General features: G+C 35.8%; 1 protein-coding gene across 1 annotated transcript in view; it reads left to right on the forward strand.

Moving 5' to 3' along the window:
- LOC115887866 (potassium channel subfamily T member 2) overlaps window positions 1-23,323 on the forward strand; it is a 314,018-nt gene that overhangs the window by 122,129 nt on the left and 168,566 nt on the right. Inside the window, exons 5-7 of the mRNA XM_030907381.1 lie at window positions 18,340-18,414; window positions 18,471-18,554; window positions 18,620-18,714. Coding sequence (XP_030763241.1) covers window positions 18,340-18,414; window positions 18,471-18,554; window positions 18,620-18,714 — 254 coding nt within the window. The remainder of the gene's footprint in view (window positions 1-18,339; window positions 18,415-18,470; window positions 18,555-18,619; window positions 18,715-23,323) is intronic.

The raw sequence follows: 23,323 nt of genomic DNA on the forward strand, positions 1-23,323 counted from the left end.
CATTTTCTCGGCTAATAAGTGATCAAATTTTGTTATTGCCGTAAGGTTTTTGTTGGTAGACATTATCATAGTACCTCCATGAGATAAATTACTTCTATTAAATCTAGCTATTGTTGTGTAATTTTTCACAAACACGGGCTCATCGGTATTTAACCAATGTTCCGTTATGGCAATGATTTCAGGAAATTTGAGCTGTTCCAATAAAAGAAATAATTCATCTGTTTTGTGTCTTAAGGACTGAACATTGATAAGAAAAATACCTAGCTTGCTATCGTCCGATTTATCAGAGGGTGCTTGATCCTCTGTTCGCGTCAAATGAATTAAAAATTTTTATTTTTAGATGGAGAGCCACTGGAAAAATACTTGCTGTGGCTTTCCCTAGACTTCTGAAGGTGAAATAGCTTCTCTGATGAGAAAAAGGTCCTGAAGGCGGAGAGATCTGCCTCAACCTCAGCCACGCCAATGCCATACGCGTCGTGGAAGCGATAAAACAACTTGCGCAGGGAGTCCATGTCGCATGGGAGACCTTCCGATGCTAGCGCCAACTTGATGCTGGTGTTGGTGTGTCCCTCAAAACACGCACTGGGGGGTTGGTCATGGAGGTACGCAAGGAATAGCCTGACAGCTTTCAATATCGAAGGGTCCCTTAGTCTCGCCAACAAATAACGTCCATTGGCCGTGTCCGATTCACGCGATAACCGCACAATAGGTGGAGTCATTGGGTCCAAACTCAGCACCTCACCTTCCCTTGGATGCTTATTGATAATATTTTTCGCCTCCTGCTGCCCAAAGGACTTACTCGCAGCTATAGCCTCCCTGTCTGAACCAATTTTAACGTATTTGACCTCCTTGGCTAGATCTGTAGGTAAATTGGAAGATTGTGGAAGGCTTCGTTTCTCCAAAGTGGAAATCTTAGGCTGTTGAAATCCCATGGCAGAAGATCTTGATTTTTGCGGCGATACCTCCGAGGGAGTCAAAGATGGTTGGACATTGCTATTGACTACTTCAATTCCTGGGGGCCACATACTTATATCAAGCAGCCGCTCTAGGTGCCTTATATTCTGCACTCCAACTTTGAATTTTGAGAGTGAACTGTCCTCACTATTAAGCATAGGAAAGCAACGAATAAAGTCCGAAGTTCCAAGTTTATCCTTGATATAGTGAGCCAGTTGGTTTGCCGTAAAGGGAGATGGGATATTGGACACAACGACATAATGCCAGGCTTTTCTAATGGAGGGTTTGTGAGGTGGGGGAGTACTGACTTTAGAAGAAGTGACACCCACTGAGGCTTGGCAATCTGTCTGAGTCGAAGTTGACTTTTTTATTGCTGGTGGGCTACTCCTATTATTTTGCTTGCCTTGGGCAGCAAACTTTTCTATTGTGGTTGCCATCTGATTTACGCTCCTACGCAGCTCACTGACTTCCTTCAAAAGATCTACCTTTGAAGAGTCATGAACCTGGACCCTAACAGACTCATCCTGAAAGTCCATAAAAATGGATGATAGGTTGAGTATTTCTTGTTTTATTTCACTGATCGAATGAAATAAAGATTGTTGACCATTTTCCGAAATTTTGGAGTGGTGGCAGTGAATATCATCCATTTTTTTGTATAAAGACTTCCATTTGGAGTCATGATAACTCAATATGTCATAGATTTCAGTTATGACTGGAAGCAGGTCGTTGTTCCTTTTTAAACAGGTTCCCAGACCTTCAACAGTTTCTAGAGGGATCTGTGATTTCTGAAGCTGTGAAACTTTGTCATGGAGATACTTCATCGTGGGAGAATCACAAACATTGCAGAAAAACCTAATATTTTTGAACTTTTGCTGGTGGATCACTTTTGTGGTTGTCTTGTCCAGCCCAGTACAGGTCATACAAAAGTTGCGGCGGCACTCCCCACTACAACGAAGTCTATATTTGTCCTTTTCCGAGATGGTTTTTTGGCACGAATCACACTTAAAATCTGCCATTTGGAAGTGTAAAGGAACAGCAAAATCGGAAAATATTAAATTAAACAAGACAGTATGTCAAGTCAACGAAGCTAGGTCACGTTTAAAAAAATATCTATATAAAAATAATTATATAAAATAAAGCAGAAACGCACGTTCAGCGAAAACTAGCGAACTGAACCGGGTCGGGTCAAGACCGAATAACAACACACGACAAAACCAAACAAAACGAAACAAAACAAACGTTCAATACCGGCGGTCCACAAACGAAACGAAAGCACGACCGTCTCGTATGACTGTTCGATCTGAACTGAACTATGGAACTATGGAACTATGGAACTCTAACTATGGAAATGATGCTTTCAATGTTACTGGATATTCTTTTGTTAGAAAGGATAGAGATGGTTGAGGAGGGGGTGTGGCAGTATATATAAAAAAACATTTATCATACGAAATTGCTCATTTGGGCATCGCTACTAATTCGTGTGAATTTATAGCCGTCCAGTTAACTATAAAGCAAAGAAACATTTTACTTTTCTATGTATCTAGGCCTCCTTCGTCAAATATTGAAGATTTTATTAACTTCCTGGAAAACTTGTTGAGTTATACTGTGCCATTTTATGATAATGTGATATTTATGGGTGATTTTAATATTAACTTTTTAAAACAGTCTCCTGTGACATTGAAAATATCTAAAATTTTAGAGTCTTTTAATCTTGTACAAGTTATCAACGAAACTACTCGTGTTTCGGATGGTGCCTGCAGCCTAATTGATGTAATGATCACAAATAATAATTTTAATTATGATTTCAGTACTTCCGTCCCTGTATCTGAGTCAGTTTCTGATCATTGTTTGATATATGTTATATTTACTCTACAAATATCCCATAGCTCTACGAAATATATTGAATATAGAGATTATAATCATATTAACCAGGAAAATTTTAAAAAAGATGCAATTATGTTACCTTGGGAAAATATTTTTTATATAGCGGATATTAATATTAAAATAAAAACTCTATATAATTACATTTTTTATCTCCTCAATAAACATGCACCGTTGAAAAAGAAAAAAATTGCAGATAAACCATATTTACCCTGGATAACGGATAACATTAAACTATTAATCAAACTTAGAGACAAAGCACATCAAAAATATTTAAAACAACGATCTGAAGCCAAATTACAATATTATCGTCAACTCAGGAATTTTACAAAACATGCTATAGTTAGAGAAAAAATTAGTTATTTTAAGGGTTTATCGGAAAAGACTGGAAAGATGCTAAACGACTTAAGTTATATATACATATATATACTGCCATTACTCGCTGACGAGTATTTGACACGTATCAGAAGATGGTCACGCAAGGCGTTTTCTTTAATGAGCCTTTCTGTGACTGAAAAGCCCAATACGTGATGTTATTTGTCTACCGCACTCCGGACATTCAAAAATCTCATTGCTTTGTTGCCTCTTAACTTTTTGGTTCTCGCTGTTAACTGAGTTTGCAATTCTTTTCCATTGAGTTCTATTGTGAGCTGCTACTTCCCACTCATTCTGTACATTAATCCCCTTTAAGTTTTCGTGGAAAATGTCCTTGTACCTTTTGAGTTGTCCACCTGGCCTCCTCTTACCGTCTACAAGCTCACCGTAAAGCAGTGATTTTGGTATGCGGTTTTCTTGCATTCTGCATACGTGACCAGCCCTTCTTAGTCGGGATTTTGTAACCATGACTTCAATACTCTCGCAGTTAGCTTTTTCAAGAACCGATACGTCTGAGACGTGATGGAACCATTTGATTCTTAAGAGTTGTCTAAGGTGTCTCTGTTGCAGCTTTTTTAATGCGTTCATGTGTCGGCGGTACGGCACCCAGGTTTCGCTCCCATATAACATAGTGGGGATTATTATTGCTCGGTACACTGCAAGTTTCGTTTTTGTGCTCAGGTCATGGTTGTAAAAAACCCTGTCTTTTAATTTCCAGAATGCTCTTGAAGCGCTGCTAATCCTGTGCTGAATTTCAGAGTCGATATTGGCCTTTTCCGAAATCAAACTGCCGAGATAATTGAATTCCGCTACATATTCCAGTAGTTCTTCTCCGATTTTTATAGCATTGTTGTGATCTTCCGGGGGAGTGCACATGATTTTAGTTTTGTCGATGTTTAGCTTAAGGCCCAAAGCCTCGTATGCCCAGGTATATGTGTTCAACATTTCTTGTAATTGCTGTACAGTTTTTGCAACTAGAGCGCAATCGTCAGCGTATTGAAGTTCTGTGATGAATTTTGTACGTGTTTTTGCCCTGAGTCTTTTTATGTTGAACAGACCGCCATCATATCTGTATCTAATGCCCAATCCTCTCTCCTGCAGTTTGCTGTCCACTATAATGGAGAGCGCTGCCATGAATATGTTGAATAGGAGAGGCGCTAAAACACATCCCTGCCTAACTCCTGTATTTGTCAGGAAGGGATCGCTTAGTGATCCATGATGTGACACTCTTGACTGGTTGTTGTTATGGAGGCTTTTACACACTGTAAGAAATTTGTTGGGTACTCCGAACTTTTTCATAATTGCCCAAAGTGCATCTCTGTTCACAGAGTCGAAGGCTTTTGTTAGGTCGATGAAGGCAACATAAAGTTTAGACTGCTGTTCTTTTACTTTTTCCTGTAGTTGGCGGATAGAAAATATGGAATCGACGGTGCCGCGGTTAGTGCGAAAACCAGTTTGCGATTCTGGAAGGATTTTTTCTATATGTGGGTGCAGGCGGTTTGACATAATTTTTGCAAGAATTTTTTCGCCGATAGCCAATAGCGAAATTCCCCGGTAATTTCCACAGTCTGATGCACTTCCTTTGTTCTTAAATATATTCACTATACATGCGTTGCAAAAGTCCTGAGGTACCTCTCCGCTTTCCCATATGACATCGAAGAGAGCCTTAAGATGACCAATAAGTTCTCTACTTGCACACTTATAGATTTCCGCCGGAATCGCGTCACAGCCAGCTGATTTGTTGTTTTTAAGCTGTTTTATGGAGGCCTTTATTTCCTGTTCTGTTATTGGGATATCTAATACATCGAGGCTGTTATACTGAGGTATTGTGTTTAGCGCTTCCATATTGGGGTTATTTTCTTGGTTAAGGATATGGCTGTAATGCTTTACCAGCGGTCTTTTAGAAGTTCGCCATTTTGTGCCATGATTGGGCAGCTTGCCTTCTTGGTTGGGCCGTACTCTTCTTTTACAGCCTCGAAGAATTTACGGTAATCGTGATGCGTGGCGTATTCTTGAATCTGATTAGCTTTCTGTGACCACCAGTTATCTTTTAGTTGACGTAGTTTTCTCCGAAGCGTGTTGTTGGCTGCTTTAAAGTTGTCTACCAGCCTTGGGTTGTGTGGATTTGCAGTAACTGCTTGATGTGCTCTATACTTTTGTTCCAACAAAGCTTGTATATTAGGTTGATTTTCGTTAAACCAGTCTGGTTGTTTCTTTTTGTTGGACTTTCCCCAGAACAGCTTCGCTGGTTTTATGAATCGCATCCCTTAATTGTGTCCAGCCTTGTTCAGCTTCCAATATTGAGATTGAAGTTATCTTTGATGGCTTCCCGGAGGGCGTCGGCGGTATTGTTGTTCTCTAGACCCCGTACGTTCAATCTGGTCATGTTGTTTTGCTTTTTACAGTGTGGATGTTTGGGTTTTAACTGGATTTTCATTTTTGAAATTAAAAGTTGGTGGTCAGTGCCGCATTCGGCATCTATTCTGGCTTTTGTGAGTCTAACATCTTTTAGATGCGTCCTTCGAACGACTACGTGGTCCAATTGATGCCAGTGGCCTGATCTGGGATGTTTCCAGGTACCTTTAAACTTGTCCTTCAACATGAACCACGTATTGGTGATGCAAAGATTATACTGTGTGCATGTTGTTAATAAGCGTTCACCATTGCTATTTACGTTTCCCATACCATGTTTTCCCAATACCTCGCACATAAGGCGTTCGGAGACACCAATAGGTACTTCTGTTAATTTGGTTGCAATTTCGTTCTTGATTGCAATGCCTACGCCATAAATTCTCCTGTGTGTTGCGGGGTGACCCTTCCAAAAGAAGGTGTAATGCTCCTCAGTGAGACTACCCTCATCCGCAAAGCGGGTTTCGCTAAGAGCGGCAACATCTATATTTAGCCGGTGGAGTTTCTGTGAGACCAGTGCTGTTCTTCTCTCTGGTCGATTGGAGTTTGTCCTGTCCAGTAGAGTGCGGACGTTCCACGCCGCAAACGTGAAATATTGATGTTTTTTGTTTCTCCGATGATACGCTCGAGTAGGCACCCCCTCCCGGAGATCCGATTGAGGGGGTATTTTACCTCCGGATGATGATTTTGTCCCACTCGAATGTTCCATCATTGATGTGTGTAAGCTGCGTGAAAAGGTTTAACTGTGACGGTTACGCTGCCGCACAGTTTTGGCTGCAACTGTAGCACGGGATGGCTATGGCACAGTGAGGACCGCGACGATAGTTCCCTTGTGCTACGTTCTCGGCCGGTTAGGAGCAGTTCACTACTCCTCTTCCCCAGAAAGATGGTGGGTCCGAGGGATATATATAGGTTATTCCGCCTATACTCGGACGTCAGAGCCTCGTTGGTGTAAACAGGGTGCACCACGTGAAGGTGAGGTTGACTTTTGGGTAAGCTAGGCTATATGTATCGCTTCAATGCGCCTTGCACCCCACTTGACTTAAGTTAACATTTACATCAAGTCCGGAAGTTCCTGAAAACTTAGCGGATGTAGATAAGCTTAATATTTTTTTTTCGAACTGTCAGAATTGCATTAATAGTACATCAAATAAAAAAATAGATTTTTATAGACAAAATAAGCATGAAAAAATAGGGAATAATGTTCTAAATTTCAAACTAATCGATGAGGTATCGTTACATCAAATATTAAATTCTATTCGATCTAATGCTGTCGGTGAAGATGATTTATTTTATCAATTAAAACACTAAAGCTGTGCATGCCTTACTGTGGTAAAGCGGTAATAAATATAATTAGTACTTCTATTTTAGACAATGTCTATCCCGAAATATGGAAAAGAGCTATTATAACACCTCTCTGTAAAATTTCCAAACCTTTAAATAACAACGATCTAAGACCCGTGAGTATATTGCCAGCAATTTCTAAAATTATAGAAAAACATCTACATAATCAAATTGTTTCATTTGTAGATTCAAATAAACTAATACCAGAATGCCAATCTGGTTTTCGTAAGAACTACAGCACTATCACTTGTTTACTGAAGCTGGTTAATGATATTAGAACAAATCAAGAAAATAAAAATATGACGTGTCTTAGCTTACCAGACTTTAGTAAAGCATTTGATACTCTAGACCATTCATTGCTCCTAGCAAAATTACAGTATTTTGGATTTTCAGACGGCTCTTTAGAATTGATAAAAAACCTTTTAAAAGATAGATCACGTTATGTTGTCATGAAACGGGGAAGTTTAAAACAAAAATCTAGTTATATTCCTATGATTTCTGGGGTTCGTCAGGGATCTATTCTGGGGCCACTTTTATTTTCGTTATATGTGGCTGATATGGATAAGGAATTACAGTTTTCTAAATTGCAGCAATATGCAGATGATTCTCAAATTTATTCAAAATAGATACTAATAATTTGGCACAATTTCAGTTAAATTTTAACGACGATCTTAATAAAATTAATAAATATGCTCTGGATCATAATTTGAAATTAAATGCCGGTAAATCTTGTGTTATAGTATTTGGTAGTGATATAAACAAAATTACAAATACGGCTGATAACATGAATATCCATATAGATAATGTAGCGATACCCATTGTTACAGAGACTAAAAATCTTGGAGTCTATTTTCATGCGAAGCTTTCTTTTCAGGCACATATAACTACTAAATTAAAGGCTGCTTATATAGGGTTGAAGAATTGTTCGTCTCTTAAGAAATATATACCATCAAAGACTAAGTATCAATTATGTGACACACTTATTTTATCTTTATTTGATTATGGCGATGTTGTTTATGGTACATCCATAAACGCTAGATTCTCTAGAAAAATCCAAATACTTCAAAACTCGTGTCTACGGTTTTCTTTTAACATTCCTTTTAGAGATCATATAACGCCACATCTTAAAAATTTATCTATTTTATCCATGACTAACAGACGACAATTTCATTTAATGACATTCATTTATCGAATTTTAACTACAGAACAGCCTCCCTATTTGTTCTCATTGTTTCACTACGTTGACCATGATCATTCGACTAGACAAATGCATTATTTTAAAATTCCTCAACACCGAACAGCTAACTTCCAAAAATCTTTCAGTTTCATAGCGCCACATTTGTGGAATAATATTTCTAATAACTTTAAATTTCAATCCTTTACAGATTATAAAAAACAAATTAAAAATAATTTACTAAATTCGTAAATATTATAATTTCTTCGACTGATTTGTGAGATCTTGTTCTTCTGATATGCCCGTCATTGGTTGCTGTTCCGGTTTTTACACTGTTTCAATATGCCTCTCTGCTTATCTCCGCTCATCCCTGATAAAATTATATTTCCACTTTTTTATATAATTTTAATTTTTTTAATTTTGTTTATTTCTATAATTTAATTTTTTTCTATTTTGTATTTGGCGTCGCACCATTCTGGCACTTTGTGCCATTGTATCGGTTTTTTAATCGCGGTGCGATCCCTTTAGACACACATTTATTAATACTAATATTATTCTGTAAAACTTAATGGGGTCTAATAAAGAAATTTGAATTTGAATTTGAATTTGAATAATAAGAAAGTTAGTCACACCCTGTACATTACTTTTCAGAGATAATTCGTGTGCTGACTTTAAAGCCAGATAAATAAACTTTACTAAAAAAATGTACTGCTTCCTTAAATGTATACAGGGGTATCAAAAATTGCTGGTCTATTTTAAATATTTATTTTACATAAAAAGTTCGTTATTTCAAATGCAACACCTTGTATTTTTTAAAATAAATCGAAGCAGATTTAAATGCTCTTTCAAATTATATTAGGGTTTCCTATACCTATCTGGCTCAGATTTTGAATAAAATGGCAATCAAAATGGCTGGTGTCGCCATGGCAATTTGCTAGTGACAATTAGTAGATATTTTCAAAATCGACATTAGTTTATTGACTTTATTTAAATTTAGACCAGTTGACTTTTATTTAATTTACTTACAATAGTTTAGTGAGTAAGAAAAATACAGAAGTAGTTCTTTGGTTTATATTAAAATGACTGGTAGATATATTGCATTTTCTATACAAGAGCCAACCGATTAAGGCAAATTTATTTTCTTCACTTCCGACAACAGGTTTCTCCCTAATAGGTCTGTCATATACAACACTTTCAGCTCTGCGAAATAGGAGAAGTAGTTTTTAAAGGAACGCTTGTCAAAAAAATTTCTATTTGGATATCTTTTTGAGCAATTGTCCTCACAAATTAAAATCACTAGTAACATATATACATTCCTCCCGCCAGCAGATACTCCTTCATTTTTCTTGATAAAATTATAAATACTTATTTATTAACCTTATTGTAGGTAAAATTAAATAAAAATAATCTGTTATAAATTTAAATAAAATCCACAAACTAATGTCGATTTTGAGCTACTAAGTGTCACTAGAAAATTGCCGTGGCTAAATGTCACTAGAAAATTGATTACAATTTTAATAAAAAAATCGCTTTTTATTCAAAATTTGAGCCAGATAGGTATAGGAAACCCTAATATAGCTTGAAAGAGCCTTTAAATCTGCTTCGGCTTATTCAAAAAAATACCTAGTATTGTATTTGAAATAACGAAGTTTTTATGTAAAATAAATATATAAAATAGACGAGCCATTTTTGATACCCCTGTATACATTTAAGGAAGCAATCAAATTTTTAGTAAAGTTTATTTTTCTGGTTTCAAAGTCAGCACGCGAATTATCTCTAAAAAGTAATGTACACGGTGTGATTAACTTTCTTATTATAGCATGCATATTTAAATATATTTAAATATCTCAAAAACCAAAGCATTTAAGCATATTAAACCCTTATAATTAATGCCTTATTTTATGCCCAAGAATCCAAAAATGAAATAAAATACCGGGTGTTCCATAAGAAAAAATATAACTTTGGTATGGATCTTAGTTCTGACACACCCTGTACATTTCAAAATAATTTTAAATTATGCACATTGCCTCTCTACATATACCCATAAAATATATTTTTTTTCTACATCTTTTCATTTTCGTATAATCAACCGAGGCGAATGAGGTGCGCCACCCTGTATAATAAAATTATATAAGGATTCTTACCACTTAACTGCTGATATAGAAATTTAATTCTACGCTGTGTTTGTCATAATGTGGATCAACCTGCTCTCACTACCGGTTTCGGAGCCCTACTCCATCATCAGGTGAGCTTGGGCCAAATACGTTTAAATAAAATATACGACGGCCTCCCCATAAGAGCAATGAGAGGATTTACGTCCCAGTATTGAAGGAGGACAGAAAATCGAGTCGAATGGTTTCGAGACATAGGTTCGTCCTTGTTTAGTCAAACCTCCTACAATACAAGGATAGACTTATGTAGGAAATGCATTGAAATTCTATAGCCGTCCTTCAATATCGGGATTATAGGAATTTAAGCGGAACCCTCCGTATACTTTATTTTAAACGTATTTGGCTTGGGCAGATCCACAAAATGACAACCACAGTGCAGAGATAGTTATTTCCGACTTATCGGAAAGTGTCGGTTAGATATTAAGTCCCGAACGGGAGATAGCGGCCTGCGTGCAATGGTAGTACTTTCGTACCACCGAGGCGCAACTATCGATAGTAAAAGGATGGTAAAAGGCTTTTTTTCAGGCGAGCCAAATTATAAAATAGAAAACAAATTTCTTGCAGTATAGGTATATAACACATATAATAAAATTATTACACATATAATAAAATTATATAAGGATTATTGCCACTTAACTGCTGATATAGAAATTTAATTCTACGCTGTGTTTGTCATAATGTGGATCAACCTGCTCTCACTACCGGTTTCGGAGCCCTACTCCATCATCAGGTGAGCTTGGACACAGCGTGGAATTAAATTTCTATATCAGCAGTTAAGTGGCAAGAATCCTTATATAATTTTATTATACTTTTGAAGGTGACCAATGTTCAATATGAATTTTTTCTCACCCTGTATAACTTTTTGGATCAAGTTTTAATTTGATTTAAAGTACAATCGTTAATTTAACTACATATTAGGTTATACCGGGTAATTTCCAATTTAGGTAGGTTTTAATGTAATTTAAAAATTGTTCTTTATTTTTAGAAAATGTTAAATAAGTCAAAAACCTTACATTTTAGTCATATATTTCTCTTATAAAACTCACCTTTATTTTTCTCCCAGAATCCGAAAATCAATTAATATATAAGGTGTTCCATTACAAAAAACAAAACTTTGATAGGTAACTTTTTTGGGGGGCACCCTGTAGAACTCTCTATATTTTTAAAAAGTGCTCTGAATTAACCTGCATATGCTCACAAAATTTCATTTCAATACAAACTATCGTTCCCCTTGGAGCCTCCGCGGCATATGAGAGGCGCCACCCTGTATTCATACGAATCATTCATATATTCATACTTCTAAAAGCGCTTTTATAATATGAAGAAATACAGCTGATAATAAAAGGAAAAATCCGTGGAATGTAGCAAAGGTAAAAAAGAAGTCATGGCCGCGTAACATAAGAAACTAACAATTTGTAACAAAATTGTTGAATAGGTGCTTAAAGAGAAACGAAATGAAATAAACTGACTTGGTTTTACATGAGATTTTACATCTTTTTATAGTGGAAGAATTGTATTGCGAGACTTGACATTTTTTACATTCTAAGTTTTTGATGGGATTTATGTTCTACATATTAATTTAGCGTAAAAAGTGCATCCCTAATATAGGATGCACTTTTTACGCTAATATCAATACATCGTCAGTGAAACGTGATAATCTGCTATATAACTCCATTTTTTATGTTAATACGTTTTTTTACACCATTAGAAAGACTCTATAAGTAGGGAAAGCAAATACATTTTTTCCCATTAAAGAAAATTTGCTATTTTAACTCAATAATATCTGCTAACTCCCAGTGATCTAAAATAGCCACCGAAATGCTGCTATCTCCGTAATTTCCGTTACGATCACGCTAAAGCAAACACACGGATTCTTACTCGTATGTTTCTTTAGTACAGTACGTCGATCCAGGGTCGCACTAGGCCAAAGGGGCCTGTGTGGCAATGTAAGGAGGGGCCCCTGTGGATTTTTTGGCGTATTTTTTCGCCTTATGTTTTAGTCAATTTTTCCCTATTATATACAGGGTGAGTCTTAAATAAGTGCAAATATTTTTAGGGGCATATATATATATATATATATATATATATATATATATATATATATATATATATATATATATATATATATATATATATATATATATATATATATATATATATATATATATATATATATATATATATATATATATATATATATATATATATATATATATATATTTCGACCCAAGAAACACGATTATGAGGTATTTTGCCCGAAATTTTTTTTTGAAAATTTGTAATTTTTAAAAAAAAAATTTGAATTCTTTTTAATTTTTAGTTTAAGAACATACTGTGTTTGTAATATGGCAACATAGGTAGTAGATTAAATTTACAAGAAAGATAATCGAGTGATTCTCAAAATTTTAGCAAAAAATGGAAATTTTAAAAGTGAAATAACTCGGTTGTTTTGGATTTATTTGAAAAAACGGTAAAGAGAAAATATTATGTTTCTTTTATCGAGATTTACCAGCCCTGAAAATATTTGCACTTATTTAAGACTCACCCTGTATAGAAATCAGGGAACTACCCTAATGCAAGGTAAATTAATGCAATGCAAATGCCATAATGCAAGGCAAAAGCAAATATTGTTAAGAATAAATAATGAACTATAAAGGAGGCCCGCGAAGGCTGGGGCCCCCCTAATAGTTATATTAGGGTGGTCCGAACTGTATTCCGGAAACTTCGGCAGCGTATTCTGCAGATAAAAATAAGTAAAAAAGTTCGTATAAATGTATCTCCTAAAATGATTAGTTTCAGAGATACAGGGTGTAGAAGTTTAATTTTTATTTAGATTTTTTCCAAATAACTTCTGAAGTAACGTCAATATTTGGATGAAAATTGGTGTTTAGGAGTTTTTTCACATGAGAAATTTGATTTTGATGTCAATATTACTCCTACTGGTAGAGGGCGCAACCTACATGCGTTTTAGATGTTTTAAAGCGTAATAACTTTTTGTCCGTATTGAAATTTGAAAGTTAATAGTTATTAAACTATTTAGTCAATATACAGGGTGTCCCAGAAATAAGTGCAAATATTTTAACTGGTAGTATAGTTCAACCCCAGAAACACGCCTATGAGGTTTTTTTTTGCGAAAAAAAAATGTTGAAAATAATTTTTCTTGACATTTTCCGGCAAATTTGAAAAAACTTTTTAGTGCCACTTGTTTATTCACCTGAGATTTCCCTCCGGTCTATCTAAACCTTGCAGTGTTGCAACATCCTATGTTATCCACATTCTACATAGTTCGGCGGAACATAGTTCTACATTTATAAATTCATAGACAAATTTCTACTCAAAAAATTAGGAATGTTAAATTTAATCTTTTATCAGTGCTCATTATTAATAATTATAGAAAAAAAAACACATTAATTATTTTTAGTACTTACCCTTTCAATGAAAACTTAACAAAAACCACCGAAAATTAACTAAAACATTACGTTTATGACGTTTACGAAAATCTTTGTTATGCTGCAAAATAACTTTATTTTGGAATAAATTTAATAAAATGATTCATATTATTCACAATCAGGTCACAAAAAGAAATTCCTAAAATGTTTATCGTAATTTAGAATTCAATTCAAGAAATTTAGAAAACAGTCCAATGAATAATCAGTTCATTTTTGTTTTGTTTGTTTTCTTTCATGTTTCTCTGTTTTATTTGAACCACTGATTTACAAAACACCTTGAAAAGCGCACATTACTTTGAATACCTTTCTGAATCAAATTCGTATTAAATTTTAAAAATAAAACAGAGAAACATGAAAGGAAATAAACAAAACAAAAATGAATTGATTATTCGTCGGGCTGTTTTCGATCTATTGAATTCTGAATTACGATAAACATTTTAGAAATTTCTTTTTTTTTGATCTTATCAATAACCAATTCATTTGTGTTTTGTTTGTTTTCTTTCATGTGTTTCTGTTTTATTTTTAAAATTTAATAAGAATTTGATTGCTTCGAGTGTCTTGAATTTCAAATTGTTGAAACTACGACAACCTCGCATGACACAAGCTCGATACGGCGGCGCGACAAAGGAGCAGTTACCAGTGATGCGCCGCTCTCTTGGCCGGTGGCCGACGCGACGATTGGGCTGTCGATGGAATTGTTGAAATACATAGAAAAAATAGCGAAAAAACAAAATATGTATTTAAAATTGTTGAGTGAAACATGTATTTCCTTAGATTGAAAGTAGTTCGTAAAGTGGCGGTGAGAGACAATAATTCTCAACATTTATTCATTCAGAAAGGTATTCAAAGTAATGTGTGCTTTTCAAGGAGTTTTGTAAATCAGTGATTCAAATTGTGATGAGGCCTATATGAAAATAATGTGTTAAAAATGGGGACACTGTTATTTTAGTAGTTATTATAATAACTACAGCATGTACAAGTAAAGCAGCACAGTGAAGTGTATTTTAGTTAAGTGTATATCGAAAAAGAGAATTGTCACAGTTACAATCTGTCATAAGTATCTTTTTTAATGTTGGGTAAGTTTTTTAATTTAACTTTTTTAACACATTTTTTAACACATTATTAAACATTTAACTTTTAATTTATTTTATGTAATAATATCACAATCTTAAAAATGTAATGAATCTCTGCAAACTCGTCAGGTGTTGTGATTTTATGACTTACTTTTAACATATACTTTCTTGTCCCTATGGCAACACAGTGCGTCGAATTAACTGAAATCCGGGCTTGATCCGGGTAATTGGATGTAGTTGGCGATATCTGCCGGCGGTTCTCAAAATGTTGCGATTATTTTTTTAAATTTTCAAAGTTAAATAACTCGATTATTTTCAATTTAGTTAAAAAATGGTAAAGAGAAAATATGTTTATTTTGACCAGATCTACCACCCCTTAAAATATCTGCACTCATTTCTGGGACACCCTGTTATGTTTAATTTATGTCAATGATTATTACCGATAGCAATTATTACCAGGAGACATTTTTTACGTAAAAAACTTCGTAAATGTATATTTTTTTACTCAGTAGTGTTATACAGGTACAGACGAAAAGTTATTACTCTTCAAACCTGTTAAAAAATATGTAGGTGGCGCCCTCTACTAGTAGGAGTCGTATTGACCTCAAAATCAAATTTCTCATGTCAAGAAACTCCCAGACACCAATTTTCATCCAAATATTGACGTTACTGCAGAAATTATTTTGAAAAAATCGAAATAAAAATGAAATTTCTACGCCTTGTATATCCGAATTTATGCATTTTAGGACATACATTTATACGAACTTTTTTGCTTATTTTTTTCTGCAGAATATGCTGCCGAAGTTTCCGGAATACAATTCGGACCACCCTGTATACAGGGTGAGTTTCCTACGATGTTCTCTATGGGTATCTTGGAAACTACTGGAGATAGAGAGTCGGTTAAATGGGGAAAGAATTGCAGTTTTGTGGGGTCATAAATATGCGCCTTTCAGATTTATGAAAAAGTTCATGGCTTACTAGATATTTTGAAAAAAACAAATTTCGGCTATTTTAAAAATTGTCCCTAATTCTATATATATATAGCTATATATATATATAATATATATATATATATATATATATATATATATATATATATATATATATATATATATATATATATATATATATATATATATATATATATATAACTATATATATATATATATATATATATATATAGTATATATATATATATATATATATATATATATATATATTTATTTATTCCCTATAAGCTATTTTAGACAAAAACTTTTCAGATAAAAGTTGTAGATAATCACATCCTTAATGAGATCGTGTCCTCTGTTATTTTCTAAAGCCTGTCATTTTTGACATATCACACAAACATATGTTTTTTTTAAATGGAAACCATAGTTGGCCATGACTTCATAAAAAGCGGCATTTTTTAAGCTTTTTAGCGATAATATGTTTTCTTCGAAAAATTACTGAGTTATATGACTAATTGCATGGGCCTCCTCGATCACCTGACCTATCCATTTTAGATTTTTTTATGCGGTATGGTTAAAAATAAGGTTTACAAAAGAATTTATGAATTAAGAGAGGCACTCGAAGTGGCGGTACGAGAGAAGTTTAATTAAGTCAACCGGTCCTTTTGTGAGGATAGGTAATAATTCAGTTTTAAAAAGATGTAACTCAAAACAATGGCGGATTTTTTGAACATTTTCTAAAATAGCTTAAAGTGTATGCAGTGACTGCAGCGATATTATTTTTTTAAGTTTTAGTTTGTGTAATGTAAATTCTAAAGAACCGTTTAGTAATATATTCTGACTTTTTATAAGTTATAAATCACAAAAGAATAAGAATGCCATGCAATCTAAGTGAAGTTAGTCAAGAAAGATAAGAATTGGCTATAACTAAATTTAACTTTTCTAACAAGTCTTGAAAATCGTTCTCTAAAAAACATAACATTCACCGGTCAACGTATCCTCGAAAATGTATGGTCAAGAAAAGTTGAACCAATAATCTTACATGCTTTTCTTCATTTGAAAAATTCATATTTACAATTTTTGTTTACTTTAATTTACAAAGTTTGGATGTGACAGCTTCACATTTATAAGAGCAAAGACGATTGTTTCCATGGCTAACTAAGTGAAATTATTTAAAAATGATAAGAATTGGCTATAACTCGATAATTTTTCGAAGAAAACATATTATAGGTTATATCGCTGAAAAGCTTAAAAAATGGCACTTTTTATAAAGTCATGGCCAACTATGGTTTCCATTTAAAAAAACATATGTTTGTGTCAAATGTCAAAAATGACAGGCTTTAGAAAAAAAACGGAGGACACAATCTCATTAGGGATGTGATTATCTACAACTTTTTTCTGAAAACTTTTTGTCTAAAATAGCTTATAATGGAATTAGAGACAATTTTTAAAATAGCCGAAATTTGTTTTTTTCTAAATATCTAGTAAGCCATGAACTTTTTCAAAAATCTGAAAGGCGCATATTTATGACCCTACAAAACTGCAATCTATAACCCTACAAAACCGTTTAACCGACTCTCTATCTCCAGTAGTTTCGCCCTGTATATAATATGGCCAGTCCGACCCTGCGTCGATCCGTTCTGTAAATACGGGGTATCCGTAAAGGGTAAGGGGAAAAACGAAATTCTCTATATACGAGCAATTCATCGGGGTGCTATAAATAGTTTAAATAACATTACTTACTTGTACAATCGTCATTTTTATTTTTTTCAACGTTTTTCCACGTAAATGATACATAATCTTTATAAAAATTATAAAAATAAGGAGAAAAGTAATACAAATTTAGTAAAATCGCGCTGTTTTCATCCTGTAATGACCGCACTGTTTTCCAAGCTCGGTCTACTACCGTTGTAAAAAAATAGGAGATAAGCATGGAAGGATTCTACCATATCTTCTAAGAATTATAAGTTTAATTTTTAATTTATTTTCATATTCATTAAGTCCAAAATGCTGCTACTTGAGTCCTTTAAAAATGTATTAAAAATTTATTCCTTTTTGGACTTGTATGTTTTGCTTCTAGACCGACGATATTATAAATATATGGTTATGAATATCATATTTTTTAAATTTAATTGATTTCTAGATCTAAAAGTTTGGGTAATATTCAATTCCATTTTCAAAATTTCAAAAAATAAAGGTTGCTATCTCCAGAAATATAATTTTATTTCTTATTTCTGCAAGACGAATATCTGCTATCTCCCTATTGTGACTGAAAAAAATTAAGTAACACAAAATATTGAGTTTTATTGTTCCCCAGCAAATAAAATGCTTATTTCTTTATCATATTAACGCATGAAAATACTTCCTACATGTGTACATATTTTCTGTACCGTTTTTTTGCTCTCCTGTAAAATTAGGAATAATGGAGTTAGCAGTTTATCACATTTCACCGACGATATGGAACATTTATTATAGAAAACACTTATTTATAAAAAAAGTAAAGTTTGCAATAAACTGTTTTTTTTTTCTAAAATTTATTATCATTAATTTTTGTTATAGGGTAATATATGGCAGCAACTACTATCGTTTCACTTCATATTAGAAATCGTTAATACTGTACCATTTACATTTACCGTAAGTACCACAATATATTTGAACTAACACTTCGTTAAAAACAATGTGTTTTGCAGATTTTTTACTCCCCTTTACGAACAATGTTTATACCTGTATTTTTAAATTGTTGGTTGGCTAAGCAATCTTTAGAAAATATGTTTGTAAGTATATAGATGGATACCATATATGTACCCAATATGTAAAAAAATATATATAAATGTTTCAGAATGATCTTCATAGAGCAATGCAAAAATCGCAATCGGCATTGTCACAACAACTAACTATATTGTCAGCAACTTTAGTGTGCCTCGTATTTACTAGGTATTTATATATAAAAATATTTATTTAGATTTTAATAACAACAATTAGATGATGTGGTGATTTTCGCATTTATGACAAATAGATGTGAAGATCAAATTTGAAATATTGGTTTAGTATATCAATTTTAATGGTATATAATAAAGTAAATAACTTTCTGATTGGCTTATGACTGAAAACGTCACGTCAGTGTATTTCACCATTGAAACTGAAAACTAAAATTAACACTAGGTATTTATTTATTTTTTTTGTACAGGGTGTTCCAATATTCCGTGGACATAGAACTACTATGTATTGTTGGAATCAAAATAAGTTCATTCGAAAAAATTACCTCTACACAAAAATGCTTGGTTTGTCCGCTAGAGAACATCAAACTTGAAAAATTAAACACATTTTTCAGATATTTTAAGAACCGTTGGCCGGCCGTAGCGCAAGCAGTTAGTGTGTCGATGTGCGGTGCGAGAGATGGGATGGTACTGGGTTCGATCCTCAGTCACTACGGTCGCTTTATTTATTTAAATAAACTTATTGATTTATCTAAATAAAGCTACCCTCAGGGACTGGCATTGCTACACTTGGTCGCTTTATTTATTTAAATAAACAACCTTCCTTGAATTCCTTTCTACCTCCAACCCTTTGCTCTTAGCAAAGGGTATCCCTACCTACCCTCTTCCTCAAAGATCGTTTCATGCTGTGGCCGCGCTGGGAGTACTAAGTACCGCCTTAGTACCTTCGGACCTTGATCAGAGAGTGTGCATTGGATGTGAAGGTCGGACTTCACATTGCCCCGGGCAAGTCCTCGTCCGTCCGAGTTTACCGGGACGGGGAAAACGAAGGCTGGGCCTCAGGGAACTGGGGTAGGAAGCAGTCCGAGGGTATACCCGTTCTCAGCTATTTCGGCCCGCCGCGCCCCTCTGCACACGATACGCTGTGTCATACTAGACCATGGAAAATCAAAATGTTATACTGGATTAAAAAACAATCGGTACGAAGACTCAGGAAACTGCTAAACAGCAGGCTAACCCGTTTGAAAGACGGAGCTCGCTTTCAAGAACACCTCCAAGGCGCTCATGGTCCGTACCTGACCTCAGCCCAACGGATATAGATCGACAAACACCGGCGAAAAGGAAACGAACTGATGGTCCCCTTTTTCCTAAGAGCAATCAAAATACAGGAGAACTTATTCGGGACATTGTCCACAAGTTGGAGCTAAATGCCAAAACACTCAGCCGAACGGTAAATGAGAGCTCGAACACCAAAAAGGAGATAAGAGAAATTTCTTCAAAGCTCCTGAGGCTTACAGAAACTGACAGGCTGTGAAGTACAAAAGGCTTTGCAAGGTCTTCTGAACAAAACAGAGACAAATCCAAAAAAGCTAAAAAGTCGCACAACCAATATCTCAAAGCACAAACGCAAACTGACTTGTTGAGAGCCGAGACCCAAATAATGGAATCCAATCCAGACATCCCAAAGTTGACAAAGCGAGAAGTCGCTGGAGCAATCAAGGAGGAGTTAGACAGAACGACCTTGGAAGTTCTTCTAGATCAAGATTGGGAAGATGAATGCTACACCCATACAATTCTAAGCAAAAGTGGCGCAAACGATGTAACGAAGCAAACCGACATTGCAATATTCCTGGACCCAAATATTGCAGCCAAGTCGAAGGTGATCCGCAAGGTGGCTGAGCTCGTACCGGAAATACGAACACTAGCCATGGATAATAAACCAGACCCAGAGAAAATAGCATGCATAGAGAGTAACAGTAAGATGATATTAGAAGAGAACAGTAATCCCCAGGAAGAAAATAAATGTACCTTTTTGGTGGGGACCGACGCGACGATCGCAAAGAAAATGAAGATGGCCTCTATGAGCTGTATCTGGCAACAAAGAAGCTATATAGTATCTGGCGAGCTATATAGTATCTATCGAGCTATATAGTATCTGGCGAGAGAAGCAGAACGAAGGAGCAAGTCAAAACTACACGTCATAGTCCAGAAACAATGGCCCCAGTCCTATTGCCGCAAAACTGTTGAGTCTGCTTTGAAATCCAGCAACCTCAAAGTCATCCTGTATCTAGAATCGCCAGCAAAGCGCCCTGCAGGCACCACAGAGGTCCAAATAAGGTAAAAAAACAATCAAAAAACCAAACGAGCTAGTGGTTATGGAGCGAGGGGATCGCTCATACGCGGATTTGCTCAGGATTGTAAAGGATAAGGTACAAACCAGCGACCTAGGAGGAATGATTCGCGCAGCTAGAACCACCAAGAAAGGAGACCTGCTCCTTACAACAGATGGCTCAGAAGGCACTGCTGAGAGTATAGCAGGTATTCTAACGGTACAAATGGCGAGGCAGCCGTCAGAGCACTGGGAGCAAAGGATTCCCGCATGATAATCCATTTGAAGGGTATTGACGCCATAACAAGTAAAGAAGAGATCGAAAGTGTTGTGAAGAACTTTGCAGACAAAGAAGGACTGAAGGGACAAATAATAGTTAGTAACCTCCGTCCAAGCTACGTCTCAACTCAGAACGCGACAGTTGTCACCAATGCAGAAATTGGAACTAAGCTTATAGAACAAATAATTCGAATAGGCCTTATAGTATGCAGATTAATGGAAAGGGTGAAAATGACTAACTGCCACCGATGTTTGGTAGTAGGACAACTGCCACCGATGTTTGGGAGTAGGACACATAGGAAGAGAATGCAAAGGGCCAGATAGATCTAAGTGCTGCGTGAAGTGCGGCGAAGAAGGACATTTACAGAGAAACTGTACTAACGGAGCCTACTGTGTGGTCTGCAAAACGTCTGGACATAGCCCGCGCTCGATGCGGTGCCCGGAATATAGAAAAGTGGCCAGTATGAAAGGGAAGACATTCACCGTGCCAAAAAATGGCTAGTTTCCTACAAATCAACCTGGGACGACGAAGACCAGCCCATGATCTTCTAATGCAAACGGTAGCAACAGACAAAATCGACATCCTACTTGCTAGTGAGCCGAATAAGATCCTGGTCGAGAAAAGCAGGTGGTACCTAGACAGCAACTTAGATGCAGCTATAGGAATTTTGCGATCAGGAATTGAGATCACAGGGGCTTTGTTTGGGTAGAATGCACGGGATTAATACTTGTTAGCTGCTATGTATCACCAAATATAACTATAGATTCATACGAGACATTTTTCTATGAACTTGATTGCATCATCGGTTCATGCTGGGAGAGATGTTTAATCGCGGGAGACTTCAATGCCAAATCAGACTTATGGGGATCACTATCAAATGATCGGAGAGGAACCTTGTTGAAAGAATGGGCTGCATCACATGACCTTGTAGTACTAAATACAGGATCCACACCAACCTTCCAGAGAGGTAACGCCATGTCACACTTAGACATCACGCTTACATCAAGTAGAATAACTAACACAGTAAGAGACTGGAGAGTGTCAGAGCAGGAAAGCCTATCTGACCACAATTACATCTTTTATCGGATAGAAAAACGCAATTCAAACAAACCTATAGGAGCAATTACAACACGGAGAGGCTGGAAGTTAGACAATGTCGGGTTGGAGCATTTCTCAAAAATACTAATCAAGAAGGTACAGGAAATGGGAGAAAGGCACCTCACACAAGAAGACCTAACAAAACATGTCACTGACGCATGCAATGCAACTCTTCAGAAGAGGTCCAAACCAAGGAAAAATAGAAAAGCAGTATATTGGTGGTCACCAGAGATTGCTGAAATCAGGAAGGAGTGTCTAGCCATAAAAAGAACAGTAACTAGAGCGAATAGGAGAGCCGAAAATAGGACAGACGAGAGAGAAGCCGTGCAGAATGCATATAAACAGAAAATAAATGATCTCAAAAATGCTATTAGAAGAGCGAAACGAGAGGCTTGGGCGTGTGTCACGCGGGAAGTTGAAAATGATGTGTGGGGCATGGGGTTTCAAATTATAACGAAAGGACTGAAACTAAGAGCGCAGACCACAGTGCCTGAGGAAGTCATGATGCGGGAAGCAAATAAGCTCTTCCCCAAACAGCAAAGAATAGTCTGGTCGGATATCGAAGTCCAGCGCGTTCCACTCTTGACTAGAGAAGAACTAGACGTCGCCGTAAAACAGCTTAAGACCAAGAAGGCACCTGGCCCAGACAACATCCCTCCCTAAATTGTGAAATGCGCAATAGGAATTATACCGGAAAATTGTGTTGAGAACCTAAACTATCAATTACAGTTGGGTGAATTTCCGAAAATCTGAAAAGTAGCTCGGCTAGTACTACTTGAGAAACCCCGCAAAGCTGACCAATCGACCACTACATACCGGCCATTGTGTCTGCTGAACTGCTTCGGGAAAGTCTTCGAACATCTATTGAAGAGCAGACTCAGCCAAGAGATAGAAGCTATGGGAGGGATCGCCGACACCCAGTTTGGATTTTGCAAGGGCAGATCTACAGTGGCAGCAATGCTTGCAATGAATACTAGACAATGCGAGGGCAGCTCAGGCCTTTGCACATGCCAACAGGAAATTCTGCCTTCTAGTAACCCTAGATATAAAAAATGCCTTCAATTCCGCCGCCTGGAAACAGATCGACGAGGTGGTCACCCAAACAAAGGTTGCACCTTA

The sequence above is a fragment of the Sitophilus oryzae genome, unplaced genomic scaffold (genome assembly GCF_002938485.1).
Source record: "Sitophilus oryzae breed Bouriz unplaced genomic scaffold, Soryzae_2.0 scaffold_649_pilon_pilon, whole genome shotgun sequence".
NCBI lineage: Eukaryota > Metazoa > Arthropoda > Insecta > Coleoptera > Curculionidae > Sitophilus > Sitophilus oryzae.